Source organism: Monomorium pharaonis, chromosome 4, assembly GCF_013373865.1.
Source record: "Monomorium pharaonis isolate MP-MQ-018 chromosome 4, ASM1337386v2, whole genome shotgun sequence".
Classification (NCBI taxonomy): Eukaryota; Metazoa; Arthropoda; class Insecta; order Hymenoptera; family Formicidae; genus Monomorium; species Monomorium pharaonis.
This window is the reverse complement of record NC_050470.1, coordinates 10,599,200-10,625,680: the sequence shown is the minus strand read 5'-3', so window position 1 is coordinate 10,625,680 and position 26,481 is coordinate 10,599,200. Positions and strand designations below refer to the sequence as shown.

Genomic DNA, 26,481 nt, shown 5'->3' with positions numbered 1-26,481 from the left:
TTCTTTCTAGCTGCACTGTTGCACTGGTGCAATAAGTTAGAATGAGAAAAATGGTCTGTTCTTTTTAGCTGCACTGTTGCACCGGTGCAATAAGTTAAAGTAAGACAAGTATATTATTTTCTCATTCTAACTTATTGCACCGGTGCAACAGTGCAGCTAGAAAGTACAAACCACTAGTTTACATCGTGCATTTTGATACGCGTATCAAATAGTAAATAACTAGTGAATGTGTTTAATCATTGGCTGATCAGCTTAAATTCACTACTTGATACGCGTATTAAATGCACGATGTAAACTAGGCCAAGGATTAAACACATTCACTAGTTCTTTACTATTTGATACGTGTATCAAATGCACGATGTAAACTAGGCCAGTAAGGGCCACTTGCACCAAACTCTGCCCTAGTTTCCAAGTGCTCGGTGTAAACTAGGGGTCTATTCGCGTCACATGTCCCAACATGCTCCTATTCACTCCATTGCACTCCAATACGTTGATTCCGATGATGCCAACCTATTAGAATGCGTTGGAGTGAGTAGGAGCATATCGGAGCATGGCGACGCGAACAAACCATATGTCTCTGATTAACTTAATCTTTGATTAGTCCATTGGAATTGACCAATCGAATTTGTTAATTTTGCTTAACGACAAATACGATTGGTCAATTCTAATGGACTAATCAACGATTAAGGTAATCAGAGTTTGGTGCAAGTGGCTCTAATGTCCGATTTCTTTACTTCCCGATAAAGTTATCCGGAGGATAAATATCAAGTTTAACCAATCACGTGCATAGATCTGGTAGTTTATCTCCTGGATAATTTTAACCGCAAGATAATTGCATGGACATAAAGAAATCGGGCATAAATATCGGAACGCAGCCTAAAGGCCGCCGCACAGACCTTTGCATAACACGAAATGCATAATGCATAAGAGAATCGATCAATCAGAATCGTCTATTTCCCTCCCTAGGATAGAAATAAAGATCTCTGATTGGTTAATTCTCTTATGCATTATGCATTTTATATTGTAGAAGCTGTGCGGGAGCTCTAAAATTTAAAGGTCAAACGATGCACGTGTTAATGTGCATGTTTAATATTTATGTCAGAATGATTAAATTATAGGTTTCATTATGATTGCGAGATGTACTTGCCATAACACGAAGCTCTTTACGGATGTTTTGTCAGGAGGATCACATCGTAAGTTTATGCTAAATTTGGTTATGTTCGTTTTATTAAATGCATAAAAAGCTGTCTTTTTAAATTTTAATTATTTAGAGTTCACGAGTTATATTCCGTATAATCACATGTGAGGATCGTATTAAGATGTTTATCGCTTTGCAGGGCAATTATCGAATCTTGCATTCGTTCCGAAATGTAACCCAGTGTCAACAGAGGATGTGACAAGATTAAAAGAATTTGTTAATAAACGTCATCATCTATGCGTGTTGACTGGAGCAGGAATATCCACGGAAAGTGGTATTCCTGATTACAGATCAGCTGAGGTTGGACTGTATGCCCGAAGCAATCGCAAACCAATTCTGTATAAAGAGTTTTGTGATAGTGAAGCAGCCAGAAGACGATATTGGGCCAGAAATTACATTGGATGGCCAAGGTTTTTGTCTTTCTATAGCTTCGACGTTTCTTATTATATTATTTAAGAAAATTAATTAAAAAATCTCAACATCTTTTATCAGTTGTGCATTTATAGGTTTTCCTCTCTTAAACCAAATATTACACATGAGATACTAAAACACTTGGAAGATATTGGAAAGGTGGGATGTATTGTCACGCAGAATGTAGATAATTTACATTTCAAGGCAGGAAATAAGAAGGTGATTGAGCTGCATGGTACAGCATTCAGAGTAATGTGTCTTAATTGTGATCACAAAATATGCCGACATGAACTTCAAAGAGTGTTTCAAACTCTTAATCCATCCACAATCGCAACTGCTCAAATGATAAGACCTGATGGTGATGTAGAATTGTCACAGGTATACAATAGTCATATTTATATATGTATATGGTATCTCTCAAAGTTGTAATTTGACAGTTTAGTGAATACAGACATGCGCTGCGTGCTAGTCCCCTTTTAAAAAAGTGCATGTTGTAACAATTGCAAATCTCAAAGTGATTGTTGCCTCTTTTTCGCGATGCTGTTTGGTTCTCTTGCTGCGCTTACTTTATGTTGTGAGAGTAGCTGTCATTGTGATTGAATTTTGATAGCTGTCAAATTTGTATAGATGATTATCTATACAATTATTGTTGTAATTTATTTTTAAAAAGTAAAAAATAAAAAGTCAAATAGGCGCGAAGCACGCGTCTGTGATGTCTAGTTTTTTATAAAAAGAAACTTGTTATCATTGTTATTGATTTTAATGCATCATTACTTAGAAAAATGATTCATTACTGTTTGATTTTTTGTAATTGTTAGAAAGTGATATTTTAAAATAACAATTACATAACATAAAATGTAATAATATTAAACTTTACAATTCTAAAAGTTTTTATATAACAAATTTTAATTAAACATATAATACTGATTTTTTCTTTATTAATATCTTTATTTTTTACACTTTATAGAAATTTAAATTGTAATTCATAAATGTAAATTTTATGAAAAATTATTTTAAAACGTTAACGTTATAAAAAATTCTGGTAATTATTAAATTCAGAGTGCAGCTTAAAACATAAATTACCAAGTATTTTTTTATATTTAAGATATATTATGAAATATAAATGTGAATAAAACTTGTGACTATGTCTTTCAATAATTAAGAAGGGGATACTCTTACTGATCAGTGTATTATCACTGAAAGACAGTGTATATATTGATTGATATAGTTATAAGTATACTTGAATCAAATTTATTCAGTTTTCCAGTGAAAAATTCACTGATTACGATTTAGAGAATAGATATAAAGAAACTAAAAAAAATAACGATAAAAATGATTAAATTTGATTTGTTATGGTTACACACAAAAAAAATGATTGAAGAAAAATAATGATTACGCGTTACTTTTCAATTCTGAATATACTTAACAAATGTTTTTTTTTTTATATTATATATAGAGTAACTCGATCATTTAGAGATCAATATTTTTTTTAATAGAATGATATATTTTTATAATGTAGTAATATAGTTCTTTAAAAAAAATTTGAGTATGTTGATTTTAAGATGACCTTAAAATATAAGTCATATATATGAAAATGCCTTTCTAACATAAAAAAAAATTGAAATATCTCAGTCTTATAAAATAATAAGAATAAAAAAAATGTTATATTTGTTTTGAGATAAATTTTTCATATTTTCTCATATTATTAAATACAATCAATATAAATGATCAAGTTACAGGTAACATATTCGGTGTAGATATTATTTTTATAAAATATGATACAGGAACAGATAGAAGGCTTCAAAGTTCCTGCTTGCGACAATTGCGGTGGCATTTTGAAACCGGATATTGTATTTTTTGGAGACAACGTGCCACACGATAAAGTACAAAATGTGAAAGCTAATGTGGAAAGTTTAGATGCTTTGCTAATTTTGGGAACAACACTTAGTACATTCTCCGCATACAGGATTGTACTGCAAGCGTTTGATGCTAAGAAGCCAATAGCAATGGTAAATATCGGTGAAACTAGAGGCGATAAACTTATCAATTTGAGAATAAAAGGGAGATGTGGAGATGTTCTACCAAAAATTTGGCAGTTAAATGCTTCAAAGGATTTTCTAAGATAATGACAAATGTGAATAGCTTTCAAATTGTTAAATATTATTTGAGATATTTGTACATATTATAGTATATTGTTATTTAATTTTAAATTTATTATAGCTGTTGAATTAAAAAAAATAAATAAACAATTGAACGAATTTCTTGAAAAATCGTATGTTTCTTTTATTTTTGTAATTATTTTTTTGCATGTTGTAAATATCCTCAATACAATTAATCAACGGGATGACTTTGCCTCCTTTGCATTTTGTAGACTTTGAGTGATATACAATTTTGCTAAGCTCTGAGCACAGAATTGCGAGATATGCTCGCTGTACGTGTTGATTTGTCCAGCGACAATCATTGGATTTAATCTTGGTGGGACTGGTAGAGGTCTCATCAATTTGTTGATATCGTCATCGGGTAGCGGTGGTTCGTCCTTCGCAGCCCTAGCAGCGTTCTCTTGGGCCCTCTTGGCCAATAGCCTGTTCTTATCTTGCTGCTGTCGAACCACCAACTGTTGATACCTGTTAAACTTCATTGCCTCCTGATTCAACTCATCCACTCGATCCATTAGGCATCTTAATTGGTTCTCTAACACTGTAGCTGTTCCAAGATCCAGGTACTTTGTGCCCTGCTCCTCTGGAATCATTTCGTCCAATTCTGACATCATGATATTCGTCAGATTACTGTTCTTTATAACAACTGGAATTTCGACAAAGAGACTTTCGTATCCAATCTTTAAGGTGCGCAAAGCTTCTGGAGTGAACTCGTTCTCCTTGTACATCTGTATCGCTTGCGGAGTGAGCCGGTATGCTTTGAGCGTTAGAAAACCTCTGGCGGACTTCGCCGTGTCGTAAATAAGCACGACCGATTCCTCAATAGAGGTCTGATAGTGATACTGCGACTCTAGCAGGGACAGATTCAGGAAGTTGCCGACGTCCGCGCTCTGATACCAACCAACGTGGAAGTGATCGACATTCACCCTGCGTGCCGTTAAACAAAATATTGTCCTTGTGTTCTAAGGCGCTACATTTTTGAATTTTATACTGATACTTACCATCTTAACCTCCGCATCATGGCAAGCTGATACTCCTCTTCGTCCATGATCTCGTCGTTTTTGGGAAATGGGAAGCAGTTGGTAATCTCCAGGCGGTTTTGCACGACCAAACCAAGAAGAGCACCCTGGGCGACTTCCATGTTGCCAGAGGACTCCTCGTGGCAGTGTTTCACCATTTTCATCACTACCAATCCGTCACATTGCACATAATCTATACGCGGTTCTACCTCGGGAATCCTTCTCGACGTCGCTCTTGAAACCATTTTTGATGGATTTAATCTCCCGTAGCTGCAAAAAAGTTATATACAGCTACTCAATCAACCAACGTCCATCAACGTCTACCACCGTACCGCGTCAATGGAGGTTAACCAAAAAAGGATCATATGTTTTTCTCTTCCTTTCTTCTTCTTAGGCCGAAATCACATGGTGCGGAATAGAGCTGCGGAATAGAACGTGAGTCATAGAAGCAGCCAATCAGAGCTTTGCAGCATCAACGCATTCTGATGCGGCAAAGCTCTGATTGGCTGCTTCTATGACGCAAGTTCTATTCCGTAGCTCTATTCCGCACCATGTGATTTCGGCCTTAGGTAAAGTTTCCATCGATGCTTTGCGTAAGATGATTGGTCACTTAAAATAGGGCATTTTTCAGAATATTTTGGAATCACATTTGTAGTCGAATTTTATTTCAAGATTGTCTCAAGTTATTATTTTAAAATGCTAATACTCTATCATTAATTAATGACTTCTTAAGGCCCGGTTCCACAACTCACGGTTAACTGCTAACAGGAGATTAATCGACTACCTATCTTTCTCTATATTATTATCTAAGGAGAGACAGAAAATCTATTAACCTCCCGTTAGCAGTCAACCGTGAGTTGTGGAACCGGGCCTAAGGGCCAGTTTCACAAACGTCGGTTAACTGCTAACGGGAAGTTAAGGCCCGGTTCCACAACTCACGGTTAAATTAACTGGCCGATTATTCCATTGGAATTGACCAATCGTATTTGTTACTTTTGCTTAACGACAAATACGATTGATCAATTCCAATGGAATAATCGGCCAGTTAATTTAACCGTGAGTTGTGGAACCGGGCCTAATAGATTTTCGGTCTTTCCTTAGATAATAATATAGAAAAAGATAGGTAGTCGATTAACCTCCCGTTAGCAGTTAACCGACGTTTGTGAAACTGGCCCTAAAACAGTATTTAAGACTTAAGGTCGGATCTACAATAAGGCCTTGTCTACAATAAAGCTTTAAGCCGTAAAAAATTGACCAATCACAATTGAGAATTCTTATAAAAATTGATTGTAATTGGTTCTTATGGCTTAAAACAAATTTTCATTGTAAACTAGAGCTAAGTGTAATAAGCCTTAAGTCGCCTTAAGATATTAATCAATTATATTTGAGTATTTTTCGCACATTCAATTGTAATTAGTCAATTTCTTAGTGCTTAATATGCCTATTGTATAAGGCCTTGTCTACAATAAATATTTAAGCTTTAAGCCGTAAAAAAAGTTAATTAATTACAATTGAGTATTGAGGAGTAGATTACCCCTAGTCTACAATAAAGATTTAAGGTGCGAATTAATGCAGCGAGAAATCGCTGGCGACTTGAGAGAAGTGGGTGAAACAGGGTGAAAAGTGACGCCAGCGACAAGTATCCGTCGCTTTTCTCTCGGTACATATTCATGTGACGACAAATCGCTAGCGACTTCAATGCCAGTAAAAGGCTAATAATTGCGGAGAAATAATATTATTGTTTGTAATAAAAATTGAAGAGTAGTAAATAAAAATAAAGGTGACAATACGTACAAACGGAGTGTATACCGCTCAGTGTGCAAATAATTTGCAAATAGCTATAACAACCTAGATAGCACAAAATATTTATAAAATATTTATAAAAAGAAAAAATATTTATAATAAATATTTTGTACATATTTTTATGTCCGAGTTTGTCAGGTATAAAAAAAATTATGATAAACATTTTTAAAAATATTGAAAACAAATATTTATACCATTAATTATTATCAAAGAATATTTCAAGTTCATATATCATAAATATTTTTCAGTACATTTTAAAAATATATTCTATATAATGTTGATAATATTTTTTGTATCACTTCTAAATGGTTTATAAAAAATAATTATATATATATATATATATATAACTCTTTTTTTAGTATTTATTAAATTACAATTAATCTCTGTACTTTGTTCTATTATTAATGCTTCGATGCATTCAGAACAACGTAAAGTTTTTTTAATATACAGGGTGTCCCTGAACAGGTCGACGCTCGTAAAAAGGTAGAAGGAATTGAGATAAACATGAATCAACAATATTGTCTTTAATTAGTTCTTGGGGTAGGTCTATCAATATCGAGGTATTAATTTTTCAAATTATGCGAATGAGAGCGAGGAAAGAGCTCGATCCGCTCGAGCTGTAACAGGAAGAAAAGATCTATTGTGAATGTACGATAAGCTTTCATTAATTTATTGTTCACAATTACGATAGAAATTAATTAGATTTTTGCAAATCCCATACGCTAATCGTGATTAATACATTTTGTGTCAAACATATTAAGCCAGTTTGGATATAAATTTTCATTTATCGTCGCATTTATAACATTAATAGAGTTATCTATTGACAGTTTACATAATATTGGAATATTTTTTAGAGGTATACAGTTATCATTTGCTGTGTTTCGTATTTCTGTGTGTTATTAATTTTTTAAAAGTGGCTTTAAATTGTTTAACATTGGGGTTATAATTATTATAGCCACTGTGAGAACGTATACTGTTAAATAATAACTCTAAATCTTGGCTCATTTTATACGCTTGAATATATTCTAAAAAATTATTATCAACGCAATTAAATTTGTACATATTTTTCAAACTTTTTATATTTATCAAAAATCCGAGAAAATCAGTTTTAGTTTTTAAATGAAATTTTTTATTTTTTTGGTTTTTAACAAATTCTAATGTTTTAATATACTCTCTATATTTTTTAAGTTTTTTAAAAATTTCTAAATAATTATTAGCACTTATCGGTTTTTTGAAATCACATTGACATCACTTATATTTTTTGAATTAAAAATATTAAATAAATCATTAATAATAGAAATACATTTTATAGTTGCCGAACAATCTTTAAATTGTAGCAACTGTAACAAGTCTTTGCAAAACTCCAATGCTGTTTGCAACTGATGTGCTCGATAATTGACTTGCTAATTTGACTTTCATCTTGTTTTTATAAAAATCTGTGTTTAGTTCTTAATTTGTTACCAAGATGGAGACCTTTTTTTTGTAATTAATGTAACTTTTTAAAATATTCCCATTTTATTATACTTCCAGCACTATCTAAAAGTTCTTTTATAATGCCAAGAGTATTTCTTACCAACTTTAGCATACGGCATGCTTCCAAAAAGACAGAGACCTTGGTGTCCGTACTTGAATGTTTAAACCATCTTTGGAAATTATTTGACTCTATGTCAAAGTTACAATCAAGATTCTGAAACATTTGAATATTACTTGACAAACCATTACACGTTAATGGTACTATTAACATGCCAGCTTTATGTAGTGCATTTAAACATTGTATTGTTAAATTTTGTTTTTGTTTTGTAATAATGCCGTTTATCAGATAGTAAGCAATAGGTAATTTCCAATTTTTATTTATACACGCAACGCAAAAGAAACTAATACTTTTTTTGCAATTTTAGTCGTATTACATTCTACATACAAATCACAATCTACATATCCAACAAATTTATCTTTATTATAACCAGCATGCTTCTATATTGCTATTTCGTCAAACATTAGTGCATCTACCAATCTATAAGAAACTGAATATACGTGTCGCTTAATAGCCTCTATAACCTCAGTATCAATACCGGGTTCTCCATCAACTGATCGATATCCTTTGGCTAATGTTTTTGAATGTGGCAATGCATTATAAATTTCCCGATAGGAAAAGATTTATAAAATTGTATGACAAAAAAGAATCGTAAAAGATTTATAATCCGTCATTATGAAAGCATAGTTGAGAAAATAGATGTAGAAACATTAACCTTTTATAAAACATTAATAAATGTTTACCCAATTAAATTTTGAAATGATATGTTGCCATAACAATAGCAATATGGCAAATCATCTTAACAGGACAATTGCAAAATTAAATTTAGAAATAAATTGTTCAATAATTGAGAAAAATATTTCAGTCGTAACATGTTTAAAACATTAAGAAATATAATTGTGCACAAGACTTAAATTATTTCCCAATTATTCCTAAATTATGATGCACAAATATTGAAACATAAAATGTGTAATATTGCATGTTTCAATATTTGTGTATTATAATGTAGGAATGATTTCTGACCGCTATTACTATCAATGAGATACTTAACTCTCCAACGGACGCAACTAATCTGTCAGACAAAATGCCTCTTTTTAAATCTTTATTAAATGTCTAGTGAATAAGCAATATTTGTTAAATTCATTGTGCAATACCTTTTGGTATTAATTTTAAATTAAATTTTGTAGATTAAATGCTGTAAATATTGCACATGATTATATATTGCTGCATTATATTGTGAAAATATTGAAGATCATAATGTGATAATTTTAAATGCTAAAATAATTACAAAATATTTAAGTTTCAATATTTGTTTAATCTTTAACAAATATTTAAGAATTATGTTCCGACAAAACTGTTGCGTTATGGCGAATCATCTTAGCACAATCTTTAATGCGTTATTGTGCAATGTTTGCAAAATCTTATCGGGGAAATTTATAGCAAACATAATTATAGGCTTTTGGAGAGTAATAGTGAAGAGACAATGCAAACTGTCGCAAGCAAAGCTTATACATTCTAGATACAGATAATTTTTTCCATTTCTTTATTCCACGTTTAATTAATTCTCTTGTACCTGCTTTTAAATGTTGTAAAATATCGTTGTCTTCTGCTGCTAGTAGATTCTGTTTTTGCAGCTCCTTTAATATATTCTTTAATGCACATAATTTTTTCTGTGTTCTTTTTTGCTTATACCGACTTATAGATAGTTTTCTTTTTAAATGTTTAATTTCATTTTTGTACACTTTTCGAATTCTAGTTTTTACTGGTGAATTCATAATTCTATCAGGAGATATACTAGTCGAACGATGCACCATTTTATTGGTATTATCTATAACAATATACAATATTCATTATAATAGTATTACATTAATTATTTAATAGGATAATAAGCAGATACATTGTTTTTTTTATTTATACTGACCAGCTTTATTTTCTTCAATAGAAATGTTTTGATGGTCTAAATTACTTGAAACTGTCTGCAGAAGAGGATAATTTGAATATGTCTGAGGTGGCGGATTATCTGAATCTATCTGAAGTGGAGGCACATTTGAAGTTTTCTCAATTGGAGGCTCATGTAAATTTTTCTGAATTAAAGGCTTATCTAAATTTGTCTGAACTCGAGGCTTATCTACATTTGTGTATTTAGGTTGAATTTCAGTTTTAAGTAACTGTGAAAGACAAGTTATCACAATATATCTTAAGCTTGTATTAGACTACGCATTAAAAAATAAAATTTAAGATTGAAGATTAAAATTTGATTAATTCATAGATCAAAGAAGTTTTGTTCTGATCTGTCAAATTCTAATCTTTAATCTTTACGTTTCAATTTTTAATGTGTAGTCTGATACGGGCTTTACAATTGTTACATTTAAGAAATAAAATATTATTACATGTGTATTTACATGTGGAACAGCATCTTTTTTTAATTTGCAATATTTATGATTAAACTGATAATCCGTTTCTTTAAAATGAACAGAACAAACTGTAGCAGATTTTTTTGGCTCATAATTTTGTAAATGTATGGCTTCGAGCCATTTCTTGCGCATTGCCATATCTTGAGGAAACCTAAAATTATATATATATATATAAATTATATTTATAATATAAATATATTAAATTATTAAGAAATTCAATTTATTTACAAATATTTAATTTACATAACCTACATTTAAAATATGTTACTTACAAATGAAATGAAATGTTTCTATTTAGAACACGTTCCATCTCTAATTGTTCAATATTTTTTTTGTTCTTGTGTTTTCGATTTTTGCAATTATATACAACGCAAAAACTCATTTTTATATCTCTTTTTAAACTTTGATATTAGTGGGTACGGCGGGCGCGTCGAACCACGTCTAACTACGTCGAATTCTCTTTGCTTCATCGGTATGAAGTCAGCTGTCGTACTAACATTTCCAATAATTTGAAAAATGCTATTCGATTGCTAGCCATTTGCTAGATTTTGCATATTTTTTAAAATTTTGTTTGCATACTAATTATTTTTCGCAAAAAATCGAAATTAAAATTTGGACAAGTCGCTATCCGGAAAAATCGCTATTTGGAACTTTTACTTATGATTTCGCAAATATTTACCAAAAATAACCTAAAATTGATTTGACGTGTTACTATTTATAATGGTAGCAACTTGCTATATTTAAAAGTAAAAGACGTTATAAAAAAAAGAGTGACATATCGTTTCATCTGTAAGTATTAGTATCCCCTTAAGTAATATATATAATTTGGAATATTTGTTAACTTATAAATTATGTCAGGATCACATAGAGAATTTTTTTAATTCTACCCGCAGTCATGGTGGATTTAATAATCCATCATGCATTTAGTTTCGGGCTGCATATAAGAAATTAATAGTACACCATGAAATTACAGGATCAGAATATGGAAATTGTTCATTTGTATTAGATACAACATTTATTTTACCTGTTGATAATGAAATAACCACATAGCACAAAAATTGCAATTACATTGTAGCAATATTGCTGCAAGATTACAATGTTGTTGTAACATTGCTGTAATATAACTGCAATTTTTGTATTACGTGGGAAGTAGTATAATAGAAAAAGAATGACAAAGAGCAGGAAAGTCTTGCATTCATTTTATAATCTTGATACTTTGTCCATGTTCGTATCATGATCAGGGACTCGATTCTTGAATTCATTCGCAAGAAAACGTATACGCAAATACTCGCTCTAACAGAAAGTTGTAAGTTTATTGGTTAATAGCCATACGATAGCCAATAAATTTCTAACTTTTCTGTAAGAACAGAATTTGCGAATACGTTTCTCTTGCGAATAAATTCAAGAATCGAGCCCCAGATGTTGTACAACATATAACAGGTTTTGTTGTACGCAAATTAAAAAAAATGTTTGTGCACAACATGTTTAAAATATCTAGAAGAAAATCATACAAATAATATCTTAATAACAATAAAAAATAGAGGTGCGTTAATAAAACCTTCAAAAAGTGTGACTATATAGTATGTAAGAGTACATAACGTTTTATACAAATGTATAAAGATAATATATTCAATTTATCGAATTTAAAAAAGCGTATTATACATAAGGTTTGACAAGATATCTGTATTTTTTGCAATATAAAACAATCTTATGTCTACATATATCTGTGTAACACAGAAGTATTTCTTAATATGTTTGAACATATATCGTTACAAGAAGTATTTAAAAATCATAAAGAAGAGTTGATAAATACTATATTATTACTTATTATGTAGACATAATAAGATTTATATTGCAAAAAATACAGATATATGTAAAACTGTAAAAAACGAATAAGAAAAAAAATGACATTGTTTAATAATGAATAAACATTACATAAATTATTTAAACATTTAATAAAACACGTTATTTAATTTAATTTTTCTAAAGTTTTAGAATCTTTTTTTAGTTTTAATTTATATTTCTTAAATATATATGTACTTTAATATTTTTGAAAATTACAAACAATTTTCAAATATTTTTTTATATAAATATTACGTAATATTTATATCTTATTTTATCACTTTTATTATTTACATGTATACTTGTGTTTCTTTAATTATTTGTAAAGTTTAAGTGCAAATATTTAAAAAGTAAGATTAATAAAATTGGCAAAAAAAATAAATAAAATTACTGCGAATATAGGTTTAAGTACATGTGTTATCTCTAATAGAATAGGCCTACATGTCTTATTTTTATCTTTTTGTTTTATTATTATTATAGATTTCCATTTAAGTGTACAAAAAAGTTTTAATGAATAATGAATCAAGAAACTTTTCCAATTTGTACAAAAAATTTTTACATACAAAAGTAATACTGTACATTATATTGAGTGGCATGCATTTTTTAGATCTTAAATTATGTACCACTTGATGAATGCACAGTGTTATCTTTGTAAGCAATTTTTTTTGTATGAGTTTGAGAATCGGACCTCAGATTGTGTAGTACGGAGCTGTTCCCACAGGAAAAGAAACAGAATATATCCACCTCTCTGTCGATTTTCCCCGTGCGCGTCACAACCATAGAGCTTATGTGTGCTTTCCAGCAAGACACAGTGTAACACAGTGTCCACTAGTGTGAGCGAGACACACTGACATGTTCTTTCTCACACTAATGGACACTGTGTTACACTGTGTCTTGCTGGAAAGCATACTATAATGGAGGGGCCTTGATGTGACCCGAGTAATGCCCGATTTCTTCACGTCCACATGCAGTTATCTTGTGATTAAAATTATCCAGAAGATAAACTACCAGATCCATGCACGTGATTAGTTAAACTTGATATTTATCCTCTGGATAACTTTATCGGGAAGTGAAGAAATCGGGCATAAGGCCGGTATTCATAGTCGGATCTTATATTTAAAATCATCTTAAGTATTGTCTTAAGATGCCATCAACCAATCACAGAGCCATATTAGTATCTTAAGATATTGCTTGAGACGATCTTGAAATAAGATTTGACTATGGTCGGTATTCATAGTCAAATCTTATTTTAAGATCATCTCAAGTAATAATGTCTTAAAATGCTAATACGGCTCTGTGATTGGTTGATGGCATCTTAAAACTCAAAATATCGATATTTGACATAAAAAATATCGATACGCAGGTGTATCGATACTGTATCGCCCATCCCTACTGTGCCGACTGTGCTCCAAAATTTACTTCCAGGAGCTCGATTCTTGAATTCATTCGCAAGAAAACGTATGCGCAAATACCCGCTCTAACAGAAAAGTTGCAAGTTTATTGGTTAAAAGCCATGCGATAGCCAATAAATTTTCAACCTTTCTGTAAGAACAGAATTTGCGAATACGTTTCTCTTGCAAATGAATTCAAGAATCGAGCCCCAATACTGAAAATCTGTATACTTCTATGTCATGTATACTATAGATTTTTAAAGGGTTTTACTATAATTAAGTCGGTATTCATAATAAAATTTTATATTTAAGACTATCTTAAGTACTGTCTTAAGATCATTAATCAATTAATTCGCAAAAATAAATTCAGGTTAAAGGAGTTCAGAAATTAGTCGCTACAATATCACTCATGCAAAGAGTCATATGTATCTGTTTGCATTCAGCGCTACGCTGATTGGTTTCTGCCATGGAACTATCTAACTTTATAGACATAGACAGGCGTAGACATGGAAAAGAGAAAGTGGAAGACAGGAAAGTCTTTGATTATAACAATTCGTACCACATAACGTTTTTTCTATACAGTTCGGAAATCTTCGTTTATAGAGAATTGTATTATACTAGCTTAAAATTTTAGCTAAAAACATTGGGTAACAAACAAAATTGTATAGTGATTTTTAAAAAGTTACTAAAGCTTCTCAAGCTAAATAATAAACGTTTTGTTATATTTATCATGTAAGTATACGTTTTACACATATATATATTTATTTATTTACACCTTACTCACAATATTCATAATTACAATAGATTAAGTGTGACAATGGCAATTAAGACTCAGATAACACAGAATATTTATCATAAATATTTAACAAATTTATTTTCAAAAAATATTTTTTAATGTTTATATAATTATTTTTTTATAAACGATACAAATTTAGAAATAATACAAAAATTATTATCAACAATATATAGAATATATTTTTTTAATGTACTGAAAAATATTATTTATGGATGAACTTGAAATATTTTTTACATTCTTTGATAATAATGTATAAACATTTATTTTAAATATTTTCATAAATATTTATATGTTTTAATATAACTAATAAATATTTATTAGTTATATTTTATTTTATAAATTTAATGAAATACATATATCATAATTTTTTTATACCTGGCAAACTTGGACATAAAAATATGTACTAAATACTTATCATAAATATTTTTTCTTCTTATCAATATTTTATAAATATTTTATAAATATTTTGTGCTATCTGAGGATTTATCAGAAACAAAATAGAAAATTAGCATAAGTATTCTAATTTACTATTTTTCTCTAAACGTTCTTTCTCTAAATTAATAAATATTAAATAATAATCAACTGAAAAGGATTAAGCAATTAAAATAATCCTTTATTCGCCAGTGATTGTAAAAAAACACAATGTAATTATTACATTTGACCTGAATGTGTACCACATAATTTCTATGTATCCAAGCACTTGAGAAGGATCGAAACCAACGGTCGAAACGTTATATGTTATTTAATTAAATCAATTTGAGGCCAGCCAGGTCAAACGTAATAATTACATTGTGTGAAAAGCATTAATCTGAAAAAGTAAAAAAAAAATATTAATACTTTCAGAAAGAGAGAGAAAGAGTGAGAGGGGAGGGAGATGGATGCAATAATGAGAATATTATTAAGAGAAGAATTAGAAGAAGAAGAAAAAGAGAACTTACGATTAGAACGTATATTTTTAAGAGATAGAAACAATCCTTTTGATTTACCAAATTCAGAATTTAAACGCTTATTTCGATTATCCAAAGAATTAATGCAACAGTTAATAGAAGAATTGACACCACACATGGATGAAGGGCAAAGAGATACAAAAATTTCAATTCCGTTGCGAGTTTTTTCAATAGTACATTTTTTTGCTACTGGTCATTATCAACGAAGCGTAGGAAGTCATTTTAATATTGCAATTGCTCAACAAACGATGAGTAAATATCTTCCAGAAATATGTAATGCCATAGAAGCTATTGCACCACGATGGATTCAGTTTCCAATTAATGAAGAAAGAAAACAACATATAAAAGAGGAATTTATGCGTAAATTTGAATTTCCTGGAATTATTGGAATAATTGATGGCACACAAGTGCGCATTAGTGAGCCAGAAGAAGATGAACATATTTATTTCAATAGAAAAGGGTATCATGCTAAAAATGTGCAGATAATTTGCGATTCAGATCTTAATATCATTAACGTTAATGCAAATTTTGGTGGAGCAGCACACGATTCATTTATTTGGAATTCCTCAGCGATTAGAACTGTTTTAGAAGAAAATTATCGATTAGGTGACAGAAGAAGCTGGTTAATTGGAGATAGTGGATATCCGCTGGAACCATGGTTAATGACTCCAATACGTAATGCAAGACAAGATACACCTGAACGAAGATTTAATGACCATTTAATTATAGCACGCAATTGTATTGAACGATGTATAGGTATACATTTTTACTTTTATAATTAAACATAGACAATAAATTCTGTAATTATACATAGACAATAAATATATACACATACAGCGTGCGCACATACACATATACACACACGTATGTATAATATCACTGACGAGTACTACTAATAGTATTTCGTCGGTGATAATATATATATATATATATAATATATATATATATATGTATATACAAATATATTGATATTATAATAATATTATACATTTTAGGGGTACTTAAAACGCGTTTTAGATGCCTTTTGAATAAAGATCGCGTTTTAAAATATCATCCACAAAAAGCTGGAATGATTATTAATGCTTGCTGTGTTCTACATAATATGTGTATGAAAGCTAATATGCCTTTGGATGATGAACTAGAAATGGATGATGACAATAATGGATATATAGTAATGCCAATAGATCATAACATACCAAATATTGAAAATGTTTTAAATGCAGGTCGCAATCAACGTGCAAATATAATTAATCGATACTTTCGATAATGGAAATTGTACGATAATAATAAAAAAAAATTATTTTTTAATATTCAATAAAATTATTTTATTTCGAATCATATAACAATATATAATGACATATAATATATATAATAAATAATACAAAAATAAAGAACGCAATACGATTACAGGTAAAAACTTAATGTCACACTTATGTTGCACTAAACATAATATTTTCAGCTTTTATTGAACAACGGAAAATCTCGTATTAAACAACACAGCAGTTTTGTACTTTCTACATAGATTATTAAACTACATAATACTGATTATAAATATTCTGTTTATAATATTTATAATATTGCATATATTAAAATATTACAGTAACATTGCACTTAAACTTAATAATTTTTTGCCTTATTTAATTTAACAATGTATACAAAAATGCTTTTGCAGAAAAAATATCGTAATACTGCAATTTTATATTCAGGGATAATATTAAAGGTGATCGCATTTACATTCTAATGTATGCTATAGAGTTTTTAAAATTAACTGTGCATTTCGAAATACGCTGATAATATTAACTGTGAAATAGTTGTTCAAATTATTTTTAATAATTTCTACAGCAAGACAATTTTACAATTAATATTATAATCCAACTATGTCGTTAGCGTACATTTTATTAATAGTGAGTAATGAAAAATTAAAATTTATACTTTTGTATCTCTTTGGCTCTATGTATTAACTATTGCATTAATTCTTTGGAAGCGAAATAAATCTTTAAATTATAAATTCGGTAGATTAAATGGATTGTTTTCATCTCTTAAAAATATACGTTTTAATCTTTTTTTTTCTTATAATTTTAACATTGTCATTATTGCATTCATCTCTCTTTCTTTTTCTCTACAAATATTATTAATTCTTTTTTCACTTATATACTAAAAATTTGTAATATGTATCGTATAAAGGTGCCATTTCATAGGCGTCAGTTGACGCGCGTCAAGACGATTTGTGACGTCATGATAGTTTCTACGTCGACGTTGAAGAAGTTCGAATTTTCTAACTTCTATAGCGTCAAACCAGCGTCCAATCGTCGCACGCGATAGACAACGCAAGTTACAAAACTGACGCGTGAAAACGTTTACGCGTTAGAATTGGTCAGAATATTAGCGTCAACTGACGCCCATAAAAAGGCACCCTTTAAGGTTGGCATATATAATAAGGCACCGTTAAAGGTATCCTTTCACGCTGACGCTTGACGCTCATTTTTAGCGTCAAAAGACACCATGTGACTAAAAATGACGAATGGGTATCTTTATTTTTAATCACGTGATGTCTTTTCACGCTAAAAATGAGCGTCAAGCGTCAGCGTGAAAAAGCACTTTAAAGATCAACGACATGTAACTTTAATCACAATGCAATAACTTTTAATATATACTTTCAATATAACTATATATATATATATAAAACAAATAAAATTATGAAATTATTCTGTCATATTGTAATTGTCATCAAGAAACTCAACAGATTCAAATTCGTTATCTGTTTTTTCATTTGTAATATAATAATTAACCAATTGATTGATATTAGATGCAATCTGTTCTAAGTGATAAGAAGCATTTTGAATATTTAGATTAATATTATTTAATATATCTGTTTGTTCTCGATGCATTGTGGTCAAAGTCACATATCGTTGGCTTTTATCAGATGACGTAATTATTCTTTTCTTATTTTGTAATGAAAAATTCTCCTTGTCTTCATTTACTGTTCGTTTGTTTGACGTTGATACAGAAGGTTTTTCTTTATCTCCATTTGCTGTTCCTTTCTTTAATAGCACTAATGGTGGAGGTTCTATTATTCCTGAAGATTTGGATGCTGTTGATAGCACTGTTTGTATCTATCATATAGATCATTTATTAGATATTTACCATAGGTCATTAAATTAACTTTTTAAGTACTTGTAAGTAATCAGTAATTACTAACCGGACTACTAACAGTCTTCGCTTCTTGAAATATCTTCTTGTTTTTATTTTCAACAATATTATATTGTGTCATTTCTTTTGTCGACGTTGAAGTCGATGCTGACTGTGTCATTTCTTTCGTCCCAGATTGCCATGCTATCGACTGCAAATTACATAAAAACACTTTCTATTTATATAATTTATTACACACTTTGTTACATTTTATTATCATTTTATTATCATTAATATTTCTCACCTCGGGTATAATCATTTCAGTGTTTGTACGAATAAAAGGTTGTACAGATGTGGATGATATTACTTTACTCGGAGTTGATGTTATAATTTTATTATTTGTAGATCGTTCTGTTGTGACTATAGTAAACAATAGATAATAAATGTGTAATAAACTATATGATAAAATTATAATATAAAACTACTAATACTATTTTAATACTGTTAATACTACTTTTACCTTTATTATTAATAGTTGTATTGGAGTCAACTATTCCTAATTCTTTGTTTAAATCTCCAGTTACAGCTTTCCACCCTAAGATGGCCATTAATTTTTCTTCCGTTTGGGTGAGTGGTATTGTTTTCATAGATCCACCACCTGTTGCAGTCATTTCCTGCCTTTGACGTCTTGCTTTTGCTTTTACTTTGGATTTCCAGCGTCCAATAGCCTGTAGCATAAAACTAAATTTTATTACAAATAATATTCAGATAATCTTATGTATAATATATACCTCTTTCCATTTCTGTATAGAACGTTGTCCATGTCCTAAACTGTTGAGGATTCCAATCATTTCTTCCCACAATTCTTTTATTTTAATATTATCTCCATCAAATCCTCCAAATTTGGATTTTAATAACATGGGATAATTTATAATTACGTCCCAATGTTCAGAAGTTGTTTTAAAATCTCTTTCAAACTCTTCGGTTGCTTTTAAAAAATAATTAAAATTTAATAACTATAGCGTATATATAATTTAAGTTTTGTATAAAATAATCCTGTAGAAAAAAATTATGCAACAATTACTACACAAAAATTGCATATTTTTGTACATAAATTTTTGCAGTTTTTACAGATTTTTGTACTGAAAGTTTTTACAGATTTTGTACAGAAAATTCTGCCAAATATTCTGCAGAAAAATTCTGAAGGCAAAAACTTTGTACAAAACTGCAGAAATTCCTCACAAAAATACGCAATTTTTTGTACAGTAATTTTTGCATAATTTTTTCCTACAAGGTAATAATATAATAATACATTATATTAATTGTTTTCTAACAATTTACAAACATAAAACATTGAAAAAATTTTATTTCTATAAAATAAACGACCAATAACATACACACACACACCTACACGCACGCACGCACCCACGCATGCACACACGCACATATATACATATAAATAATATAAAATAATACTTACCCATTATTTCTTTTAAAGTTATCCTTGTTACAGTTAGTGAAACGGTCAGGGCAGGGTATACCATTAGGTTAGAAAATAGATAAAGAAAGAGCTGTGAAAGTCTTTCTATTTTTACCACTTCGGGCGACAATCGGAACAGTCCGATGATGCACGATTTTGCTTAAGTAGTTACTTTCTGTATATAGACAGGAAATTTCTTTCTATTTCTCTGGTTACTTTTTTACATAGTACGGGTGCTGTTCAGTATGTATATTGATGTCTATCTCCCTCCTATATCGTTGTAGTACTCAATGTTGTAGCGACGAATTTCTGACAACTCTTTTGTACATTTTTTCCGACACACATTGATACTTTCTGATAGGTCGACACAGGACTTTAAGCGTCAGAAGAGAAAGACACTGAATCGACCCAAATTACGCGTAAACAAACCAATGCATGTGACGGAAGAGTGAACTAGAGGTGAATTAAGGCGAGTCGATGTAGTTCTTCGAGTCGTGTCGCTTATTGTGCATTGCCACTGACTTTGTTTTAAATCGCATTGACATGAACATGAATATCATGCCGCGACTTGTCATAGTTGACACCTAATCTGTTGTTGACTCCGTCACTGTTTTCCACTTCGTGGTTTCTTGTCGCTCATTGTCCTGGACATTTAACCAATATGTCAGACGTAAAGAGCCTTGAACATCCCACACTGAAGGTAAATATTCGCTCGTCTCATTCGCTACTCTTTTTTATAGCTGTAAGCATGACGGACGTTTTCACGATATTCTGGAAATTTTATTTTGTTTCCCTGCATAATTCTGTACACGCACATGCGTGTATTTGTCAAGTAATAATCTTTTTAATACCTAAACGCATCTTTCTAATATATATGAAAATAAATAAAATAAATAACTAAAGATTGCTAAAAAGTAATACTTTTTTAAATATAAATTTAAATCTGAAGAATATAAATATTTCTAAAAATAAAATTCTTTGTACCAAACACACACACACATATACACAGACACATACATTTTTAACAATTTTCTATATTAAATGCATATTTTTTTAAATCTAAATTTCTTAAAATGATGGATGTTATAATAACAAATGTTTTAATAGAACACATACATACGTATCAAAATACGTATAGGTTCAATAATATAATTTTAAAATGTAGGTTCCATATGAACTTTTGAATAAGAAGTTCCGCTCTGCCCAGAAAACTCTCGACAGAGAAGTGTCACATGTCCAGGCGGTATCTAATGAACTTGAGAAAAGCCTGAAGACTGACGGATCTTATGTAGCAACTGGAGAAATCAGCAAGTTGCTTGGTGGAGTGGTTGCTAGGCTTCAAGTCTTAAAGCGTAAAGCTCAAGAATCCATAGCAGAGGAGTTGCAAGCGGGTATGGTATGCAAGAGAAGGTTGGATCACTTGAAGGATCATGCTAATACTTCTCCAAGTGCTGTGAATCAGTGGAGACGACAGAGATTAGATAGAATGCTAGTAGAATATTTTCTTCGCAAGGGATACTATAAAACAGCGACTAAACTGGCAGATAGCAGTGAGCTTAGAGATTTAACAAATATTGGTATGTAATTTGATACCATGTATGTATATCACATTTTATTTATCTTATCTGAAATTATAATTATAATTTATCAACATTTTTACAATTATTTTAAAGTTATAGTGTAAAGTTAATTAAAAAACTACAATTTTAGAAAAGTACAATTAAGTATTGTACAAAGAAAGAAAAAGAAAAATCAAAAATATTTGGACATGTAAATTTGAGTAAAAATTCAAGAAAATGAAAGAGAGTTAATATGGATTGAAAAAATTATCCCAAGAAAGAGAAATTCAAGAAAATATTTTTTAAAATCACATTTTTTTAATTTTATGAATTTTTAATAAAAAAAAATCAATTTTTTCAATATCTTATGTGCATTATTAATACATTTATGGGCAGACGTATTTATGGTATCAAGAGAAGTGGAAAAATCTTTGGCCAATCACGAAACAGCAAGATGTATTGGTTGGTGTCACGATAATCGCTCAAAGTTAAGAAAATTAGGCAGCACCATGGAATTTAATTTACGCGTACAGGAATTTATTGAGTTAGTGCGAACCGACAGACGTCTCGACGCAGTGAAGCATGCACGCAAGTACTTTGCCAACTACGACGATTATCAGTTGCAGGAGATTCAGTGTTGCATGGGCCAATTGGCTTTCCCAGCCCAAGCATATTTGAGTCCCTATAAAGATCTACTAGATGAGAAGAGGTTCGCAATTGCTATTTACATCTGCTGTTTATAAATATATTGCAATCGTGTTTAATTTGATATACAAAGTTATTAAAAACTTTCATAATAATATAATTATTTATTTGATTCATATAAATAAATACTTTATTTATATTATTAATCAATAATAATTCAAGAATTTGTCCGTAGATGGGATAAGCTGATCGAAACATTCCGGCAGGAAAATTATAGATTATTTCAGTTGGCGAGCCAGAGCGTATTCACAGTAGCTCTGCAAGCTGGCCTGTCGGCTCTTAAAACTCCCCAGTGTTACAGTGCAAATAAGGAAGGTCGAAATCCTAGCTGCCCAGTTTGTAATGAAGCGTTAAATGAATTAGCCGCACCGTTGCCTTTCGCTCATTGCTCGCAATCGCGACTCGTTTGCAGCATAAGCGGGAAACCACTAAATGAATACAATCAGCCTATGATGATGCCGAATGGATATGTATATGGTGAACAAGTAAGTTAAATTATTAAAACATTAAGTAAATATTAATTTTAAAATATTATAGCTCTTAAAATATTTCAAAATATAAAGAATAATACTAGTATGAAATATATAAAATAAGAGATAATCATATGACATTGATTTAAAGTATTAAAATAATTTTTTAAATAAAAGAGAATTAATTATAATAGTAAATTTATTATACAAGAAAAATTTACGTATGCATTATGCATGCACATGCATATGCATGTTATATACTATCATATTAAATTTAGGCAGCCATGAATATTACACACACACACACACACACGCGCGCGCGCGCGCGCACATACACAATTATTTATTAAAATCAAAATTTTGTTTGAATAAAAATGGATTTATTTGTATATTTTTAACTATATATTCGAATATTAATATATTTTGTTGATTAAAAGAAATGTTTTTTAAATTAAAAAAATATTTGTAAAAAAATTATAACAAAATTACAATATAAAACAAACGCTAAACACAAAAAATTTTTATACTTTAACATTTTGTTACTAAACTTAAAAAAATAATGTTAAAAAATTGTTTATTTAAATTAAAAAAAAAAATGTTATTCGAAAAACCTACATGTCTCCAACTTTTTCAAATTAACAGATTAATGAATAAAATATTTAAATAAAAATATTTAAACCAATTATAAATTATTAGGCACAAATATTTGTGTTTAATAGTTTATCTGTTTGCATTAATATAGTATTTAATATATTGTAGTCTTTGTCAAAATATTTTATTTTAAAACCCAATTTTTGAATTTATCTCAAAAACTCACTTCATCACTATTTTATAAAAACAATTAAGAAAGCTTATAATACTGTGTTAAAAAAAATTTTATTTTAGAATTTTTTGATCCTGTATGAGAAAAATAAAACTTCATCACGTCCATCTGTTCACGATGCTATCTACTACTCGCTCAAGCTTATATATAAAATTTAATTGCTTAAATTTTTATGTAACTAATTTTTATGTAACAATTTTTATATAAAAAATCAATTTTCTTGAAAAACTTATTTTTAACATTACAACATTGCAAATCGAAGAAAATTTTAATTTTTAAATTAGAAAACTGAAATTAAAAAGTCTTATATTAAGAAAAATATTTAAATGAACTCTATTTTATGGGAATTACGAACTCATTTTATTTCTAAAATCCTGGTCCTCTCTCCAAGGGTTAAACCTAACAATTATAATATTCTTTTACTGAGAAAAATATATTCAAAGAAATACATTTTTTAACAAATATTTTTTAAAATATATGTATTGATTATAAATATATAACTTATAAATATGTATTTTTTAAATAATTTTAATTATATATTGTAATTAAATGTATTAGAAATTATCTCGTGTTTTTGAGAAAATGTTTGATGATTGTATCTTTTTAATATACTTGCAATTATATTTTGTTACAGGCATTGGAAAAAATGGCTCAAGAAAACAATGGTACAGTTATCTGCCCTAAGACCAAAGAAGTATTTCCATATAAAAAGATTGAAAAGGTTTACGTAATGTAAACTTCCAAACTGACAGGAAACTGAAGTATACATACATACTTGTACTATATGTTTAACTCTTATAGACCTTTTCTTGCTTCAATCATTTTGTTATTTAATAATAATTGTATATTACTGATAATACTGGAACAAAATAACATTTATTTTTAAGAAAAACTTCATCTACTTATTTGTATTCATTTTGTCTCTCTCTCTCTCTCTCTCTGTGCGTGTGTAAAAAATATAAAATAATATTATATTATTTGTTGTTATAGGATAATATTAGTTAATAGTTAATTAGATAATAATAGATAATATTATTTGTTAATGAGGATAGTCCTTATTCATTTATTTAACGTTTTTTCTACAATAAATCGAACAGTTTAAACTGTTTCTATAAATCTACTTATTCATAAAACGCAACTATAAATTTCTTATCTTACGAGGTCTTTTCATGTGCAGGGTTTATCAGGATTTAAAAGTTTTATTAATTGCGGATTAAAAAATTAGTTTTCCAAATATTCAATTAAAATGATATAAAAATGATACATACACGTAATTAGTTCATAATCTGTTCTTATTTTAAAACTGTTTCAAGTAATGTACTTTAAGATGCTAAATTCTGGTAATTAGTTTGACATCTTAAGATTTAACACAATTTTAAATATAAAAATACAAATATTGGTCACATAATAAAAATTAAAAATTTCTAATATTAAAAATTAGTGAACTATAGAAATAATGTGAATTGATTCTTAAAATCAAACTTTTATTTTACAAAAAGTAAAATAAATTTTGAAAAAGAATAGAATTAAATTTTTTTTACAATAGTACTTAAAAAATAATTTTAAATAGTTCAATGTATGCTTGTAATTGAGAGATTAGCAAGTTTTTGATCACCCTGCATATCTATATATATATTTAATATGTATGTATGAACTAACTCCACATAGAAATGATAAAATTCCTGATAAAAGGTGTAGTCAACTTAATGTTATAAATGTTTCGACACATTTGAATAATCAGTGTAAAGAATTTTACTAATTAATCAATTAAAGAATGTTTCAAAGTATCTGTGGCGCCTTTGTCAAAATAGTTAATTGGCTGATATTCACAGTTGTTCTTTATATTTAAGATTGTTTTAAGATTGTGTCAGTCAGAATAACATTAGTATCTTAAGATATTACTTTAAGATAAACTTGAAACAAGAATCGATTATGAATATCAGCCAAGTGAGGAAAGCCTATTCTTTCTATATACTGTGGCTGTGTTCCAAAATTCACTGCTAGTACTGAAAATCTATAACTGTAGATACGTATCAGAAATAAATTTTGAAGCGCAGCCTGTAAGTGGCTGCCATTTTCCATCCTTATCCACAAGTCCCATTAACTGCAGAAAAAAACTGTTTTGCATCATAAAATTCTTTTATATAGTTGGTTTATACATTAAGATCCGATAGTAAACAAAAGCCAATCGTATTAAAGAATATAATATCAGTTAAAAGTTGAACGTATCCGTTGTCTCTTCTTATAATTGTTATTGATTACTCACAAATTCGCAAATGAGATCGATAGCGATAAAGAAATCCAAACAAGTGGCGGAGAAATCTATTCGGACTACTGATAGATTCGCAATAATCCAACGTAGAGCAGTATTCACTTCATTTTTGGATTATTATAATTGTACTTCTAATTAAATTACCTTCTATAATAGAATTAAATTATCTCCTATAATAGAAATTGATCTATAATATTATAGGCAAGTATTTAGTTTTTGTTCTAAGCTCTAAACTGCGACGCTTATTTCTGATAAAAAGCGTTTCCGACGTGGTCCTATCACGATTGCAAAGTTTAGGGCTTAAAGCAAAATAATATTACAGCTTAGAACTTAGAGAAAAAAAATTTATTACACATTATATTACAGATCAGGATTTAGCCAAGAGTTCTAGAAAAATCAAGTAGTAAAAGTAAGCTTATATCCTTTTGAAGACTCTGAAGATATTTCCAAGGTTCTATAAATTCTAGAAATCTAGTATAGGAGACTATTTGTTTAGTCTAAAGATGGCAGCTCAAGAAGATATCTCTCAACAAGT

The 26,481-nt window shown here is 29.4% G+C and overlaps 6 protein-coding genes across 13 annotated transcripts; 3 read left to right on the top strand and 3 right to left on the bottom strand.

Moving 5' to 3' along the window:
• Positions 1 to 991: 991 nt before the first annotated feature.
• On the top strand, positions 992 to 3,867 carry LOC105839043 (NAD-dependent protein deacylase Sirt4). The gene is made up of 4 exons (XM_012685059.3): positions 992 to 1,193; positions 1,338 to 1,608; positions 1,705 to 1,987; positions 3,394 to 3,867. The coding sequence occupies exons 1-4, from the start codon at positions 1,127 to 1,129 to the stop codon at positions 3,733 to 3,735; spliced, it is 963 nt and encodes a 320-aa protein (XP_012540513.1). The 5' UTR covers positions 992 to 1,126; the 3' UTR covers positions 3,736 to 3,867.
• On the bottom strand, positions 3,868 to 5,189 carry LOC118645118 (eukaryotic translation initiation factor 3 subunit H-like). The gene is made up of 3 exons (XM_036285565.1): positions 5,117 to 5,189; positions 4,767 to 5,054; positions 3,868 to 4,692 (listed from the first exon to the last, which is right to left on the bottom strand). The coding sequence occupies exons 2-3, from the start codon at positions 5,027 to 5,029 to the stop codon at positions 3,945 to 3,947; spliced, it is 1,011 nt and encodes a 336-aa protein (XP_036141458.1). The 5' UTR covers positions 5,030 to 5,054; positions 5,117 to 5,189; the 3' UTR covers positions 3,868 to 3,944.
• A 1,903-nt stretch (positions 5,190 to 7,092) lies between these two features.
• LOC118644128 (THAP domain-containing protein 1-like) lies at positions 7,093 to 11,766 on the bottom strand. Of its 4 annotated transcripts, XR_004962900.1 has the most exons (6): positions 10,805 to 11,521; positions 10,509 to 10,683; positions 10,040 to 10,286; positions 9,692 to 9,946; positions 8,161 to 8,274; positions 7,093 to 7,204 (listed from the first exon to the last, which is right to left on the bottom strand). XR_004962900.1 is itself a non-coding variant. In XM_036285569.1 (5 exons), the coding sequence occupies exons 2-5, from the start codon at positions 10,668 to 10,670 to the stop codon at positions 8,267 to 8,269; spliced, it is 672 nt and encodes a 223-aa protein (XP_036141462.1). In that variant the 5' UTR covers positions 10,671 to 10,683; positions 11,557 to 11,766; the 3' UTR covers positions 7,237 to 8,266. The 4 variants fall into 4 exon arrangements, 3 of the variants coding, with proteins under 3 accessions (XP_036141462.1, XP_036141461.1, XP_036141460.1); XM_036285569.1 differs by lacking the exons at positions 7,093 to 7,204; positions 10,805 to 11,521 and adding an exon at positions 11,557 to 11,766 and having other exon boundaries at positions 7,237 to 8,274; XM_036285568.1 differs by lacking the exon at positions 7,093 to 7,204 and having other exon boundaries at positions 7,237 to 8,274; positions 10,521 to 10,683; positions 10,805 to 11,525.
• A 1,896-nt stretch (positions 11,767 to 13,662) lies between these two features.
• Positions 13,663 to 16,821, top strand: LOC118645261 (putative nuclease HARBI1). Its single transcript, XM_036285976.1, has 3 exons — positions 13,663 to 14,497; positions 15,405 to 16,264; positions 16,504 to 16,821. The coding sequence occupies exons 2-3, from the start codon at positions 15,436 to 15,438 to the stop codon at positions 16,773 to 16,775; spliced, it is 1,101 nt and encodes a 366-aa protein (XP_036141869.1). The 5' UTR covers positions 13,663 to 14,497; positions 15,405 to 15,435; the 3' UTR covers positions 16,776 to 16,821.
• A 121-nt stretch (positions 16,822 to 16,942) lies between these two features.
• On the bottom strand, positions 16,943 to 20,340 carry LOC118645260. 5 transcript variants are annotated; one of them, XM_036285973.1, is made up of 7 exons: positions 20,118 to 20,328; positions 19,429 to 19,625; positions 19,158 to 19,365; positions 18,942 to 19,057; positions 18,708 to 18,872; positions 18,438 to 18,621; positions 16,943 to 17,985 (listed from the first exon to the last, which is right to left on the bottom strand). In XM_036285973.1, exons 1-7 carry the CDS (start codon positions 20,179 to 20,181, stop codon positions 17,954 to 17,956), a joined length of 966 nt encoding a protein of 321 aa, XP_036141866.1. In that variant the 5' UTR covers positions 20,182 to 20,328; the 3' UTR covers positions 16,943 to 17,953. The 5 variants fall into 5 exon arrangements, with proteins under 5 accessions (XP_036141866.1, XP_036141867.1, XP_036141868.1 ...); XM_036285974.1 differs by having other exon boundaries at positions 16,943 to 17,978; XM_036285975.1 differs by lacking the exon at positions 16,943 to 17,985 and having other exon boundaries at positions 18,175 to 18,621; positions 19,158 to 19,378; positions 20,118 to 20,340.
• Positions 20,341 to 20,432: 92 nt separating this feature from the next.
• LOC118644096 (E3 ubiquitin-protein transferase MAEA-like) lies at positions 20,433 to 26,281 on the top strand. Its single transcript, XM_036285970.1, has 5 exons — positions 20,433 to 20,817; positions 21,283 to 21,694; positions 22,073 to 22,385; positions 22,557 to 22,866; positions 24,309 to 26,281. The coding sequence occupies exons 1-5, from the start codon at positions 20,779 to 20,781 to the stop codon at positions 24,408 to 24,410; spliced, it is 1,176 nt and encodes a 391-aa protein (XP_036141863.1). The 5' UTR covers positions 20,433 to 20,778; the 3' UTR covers positions 24,411 to 26,281.
• Positions 26,282 to 26,481: the final 200 nt, after the last annotated feature.

What these genes read in the sequence shown, in the direction of transcription:
- LOC105839043 (XM_012685059.3), top strand. Translation starts at nt 1,127, where the DNA reads ATGATTGCGAGATGTACTTGCCATAACACGAAGCTCTTTACGGATGTT. An exon ending in TTTGTCAGGAGGATCACATC is followed by an intron (nt 1,194 to 1,337) that starts GTAAGTTTATGC and finishes ATCGCTTTGCAG; the next exon opens with GGCAATTATCGAATCTTGCA. An exon ending in AATTACATTGGATGGCCAAG is followed by an intron (nt 1,609 to 1,704) that starts GTTTTTGTCTTT and finishes GTGCATTTATAG; the next exon opens with GTTTTCCTCTCTTAAACCAA.
- LOC118645118 (XM_036285565.1), bottom strand. Translation starts at nt 5,029, where the DNA reads ATGGTTTCAAGAGCGACGTCGAGAAGGATTCCCGAGGTAGAACCGCGT. An exon ending in ATGATGCGGAGGTTAAGATG is followed by an intron (nt 4,693 to 4,766) that starts GTAAGTATCAGT and finishes AACGGCACGCAG; the next exon opens with GGTGAATGTCGATCACTTCC.
- LOC118644128 (XM_036285567.1), bottom strand. Translation starts at nt 10,914, where the DNA reads ATGAGTTTTTGCGTTGTATATAATTGCAAAAATCGAAAACACAAGAAC. An exon ending in TTCCACATGTAAATACACAT is followed by an intron (nt 10,287 to 10,508) that starts GTAATAATATTT and finishes TGTCTTTCACAG; the next exon opens with TTACTTAAAACTGAAATTCA. An exon ending in TATTGAAGAAAATAAAGCTG is followed by an intron (nt 9,947 to 10,039) that starts GTCAGTATAAAT and finishes ATATTGTTATAG; the next exon opens with ATAATACCAATAAAATGGTG.
- LOC118645261 (XM_036285976.1), top strand. Translation starts at nt 15,436, where the DNA reads ATGGATGCAATAATGAGAATATTATTAAGAGAAGAATTAGAAGAAGAA. An exon ending in TTGTATTGAACGATGTATAG is followed by an intron (nt 16,265 to 16,503) that starts GTATACATTTTT and finishes TATACATTTTAG; the next exon opens with GGGTACTTAAAACGCGTTTT.
- LOC118645260 (XM_036285971.1), bottom strand. Translation starts at nt 20,181, where the DNA reads ATGGTATACCCTGCCCTGACCGTTTCACTAACTGTAACAAGGATAACT. An exon ending in AACTTTAAAAGAAATAATGG is followed by an intron (nt 19,626 to 20,117) that starts GTAAGTATTATT and finishes ATTTTTTAAAAG; the next exon opens with CAACCGAAGAGTTTGAAAGA. An exon ending in TACAACTATTAATAATAAAG is followed by an intron (nt 19,058 to 19,157) that starts GTAAAAGTAGTA and finishes TGTTTACTATAG; the next exon opens with TCACAACAGAACGATCTACA.
- LOC118644096 (XM_036285970.1), top strand. Translation starts at nt 20,779, where the DNA reads ATGTCAGACGTAAAGAGCCTTGAACATCCCACACTGAAG. An exon ending in TTGAACATCCCACACTGAAG is followed by an intron (nt 20,818 to 21,282) that starts GTAAATATTCGC and finishes TTTAAAATGTAG; the next exon opens with GTTCCATATGAACTTTTGAA. An exon ending in TAGAGATTTAACAAATATTG is followed by an intron (nt 21,695 to 22,072) that starts GTATGTAATTTG and finishes ATTTATGGGCAG; the next exon opens with ACGTATTTATGGTATCAAGA.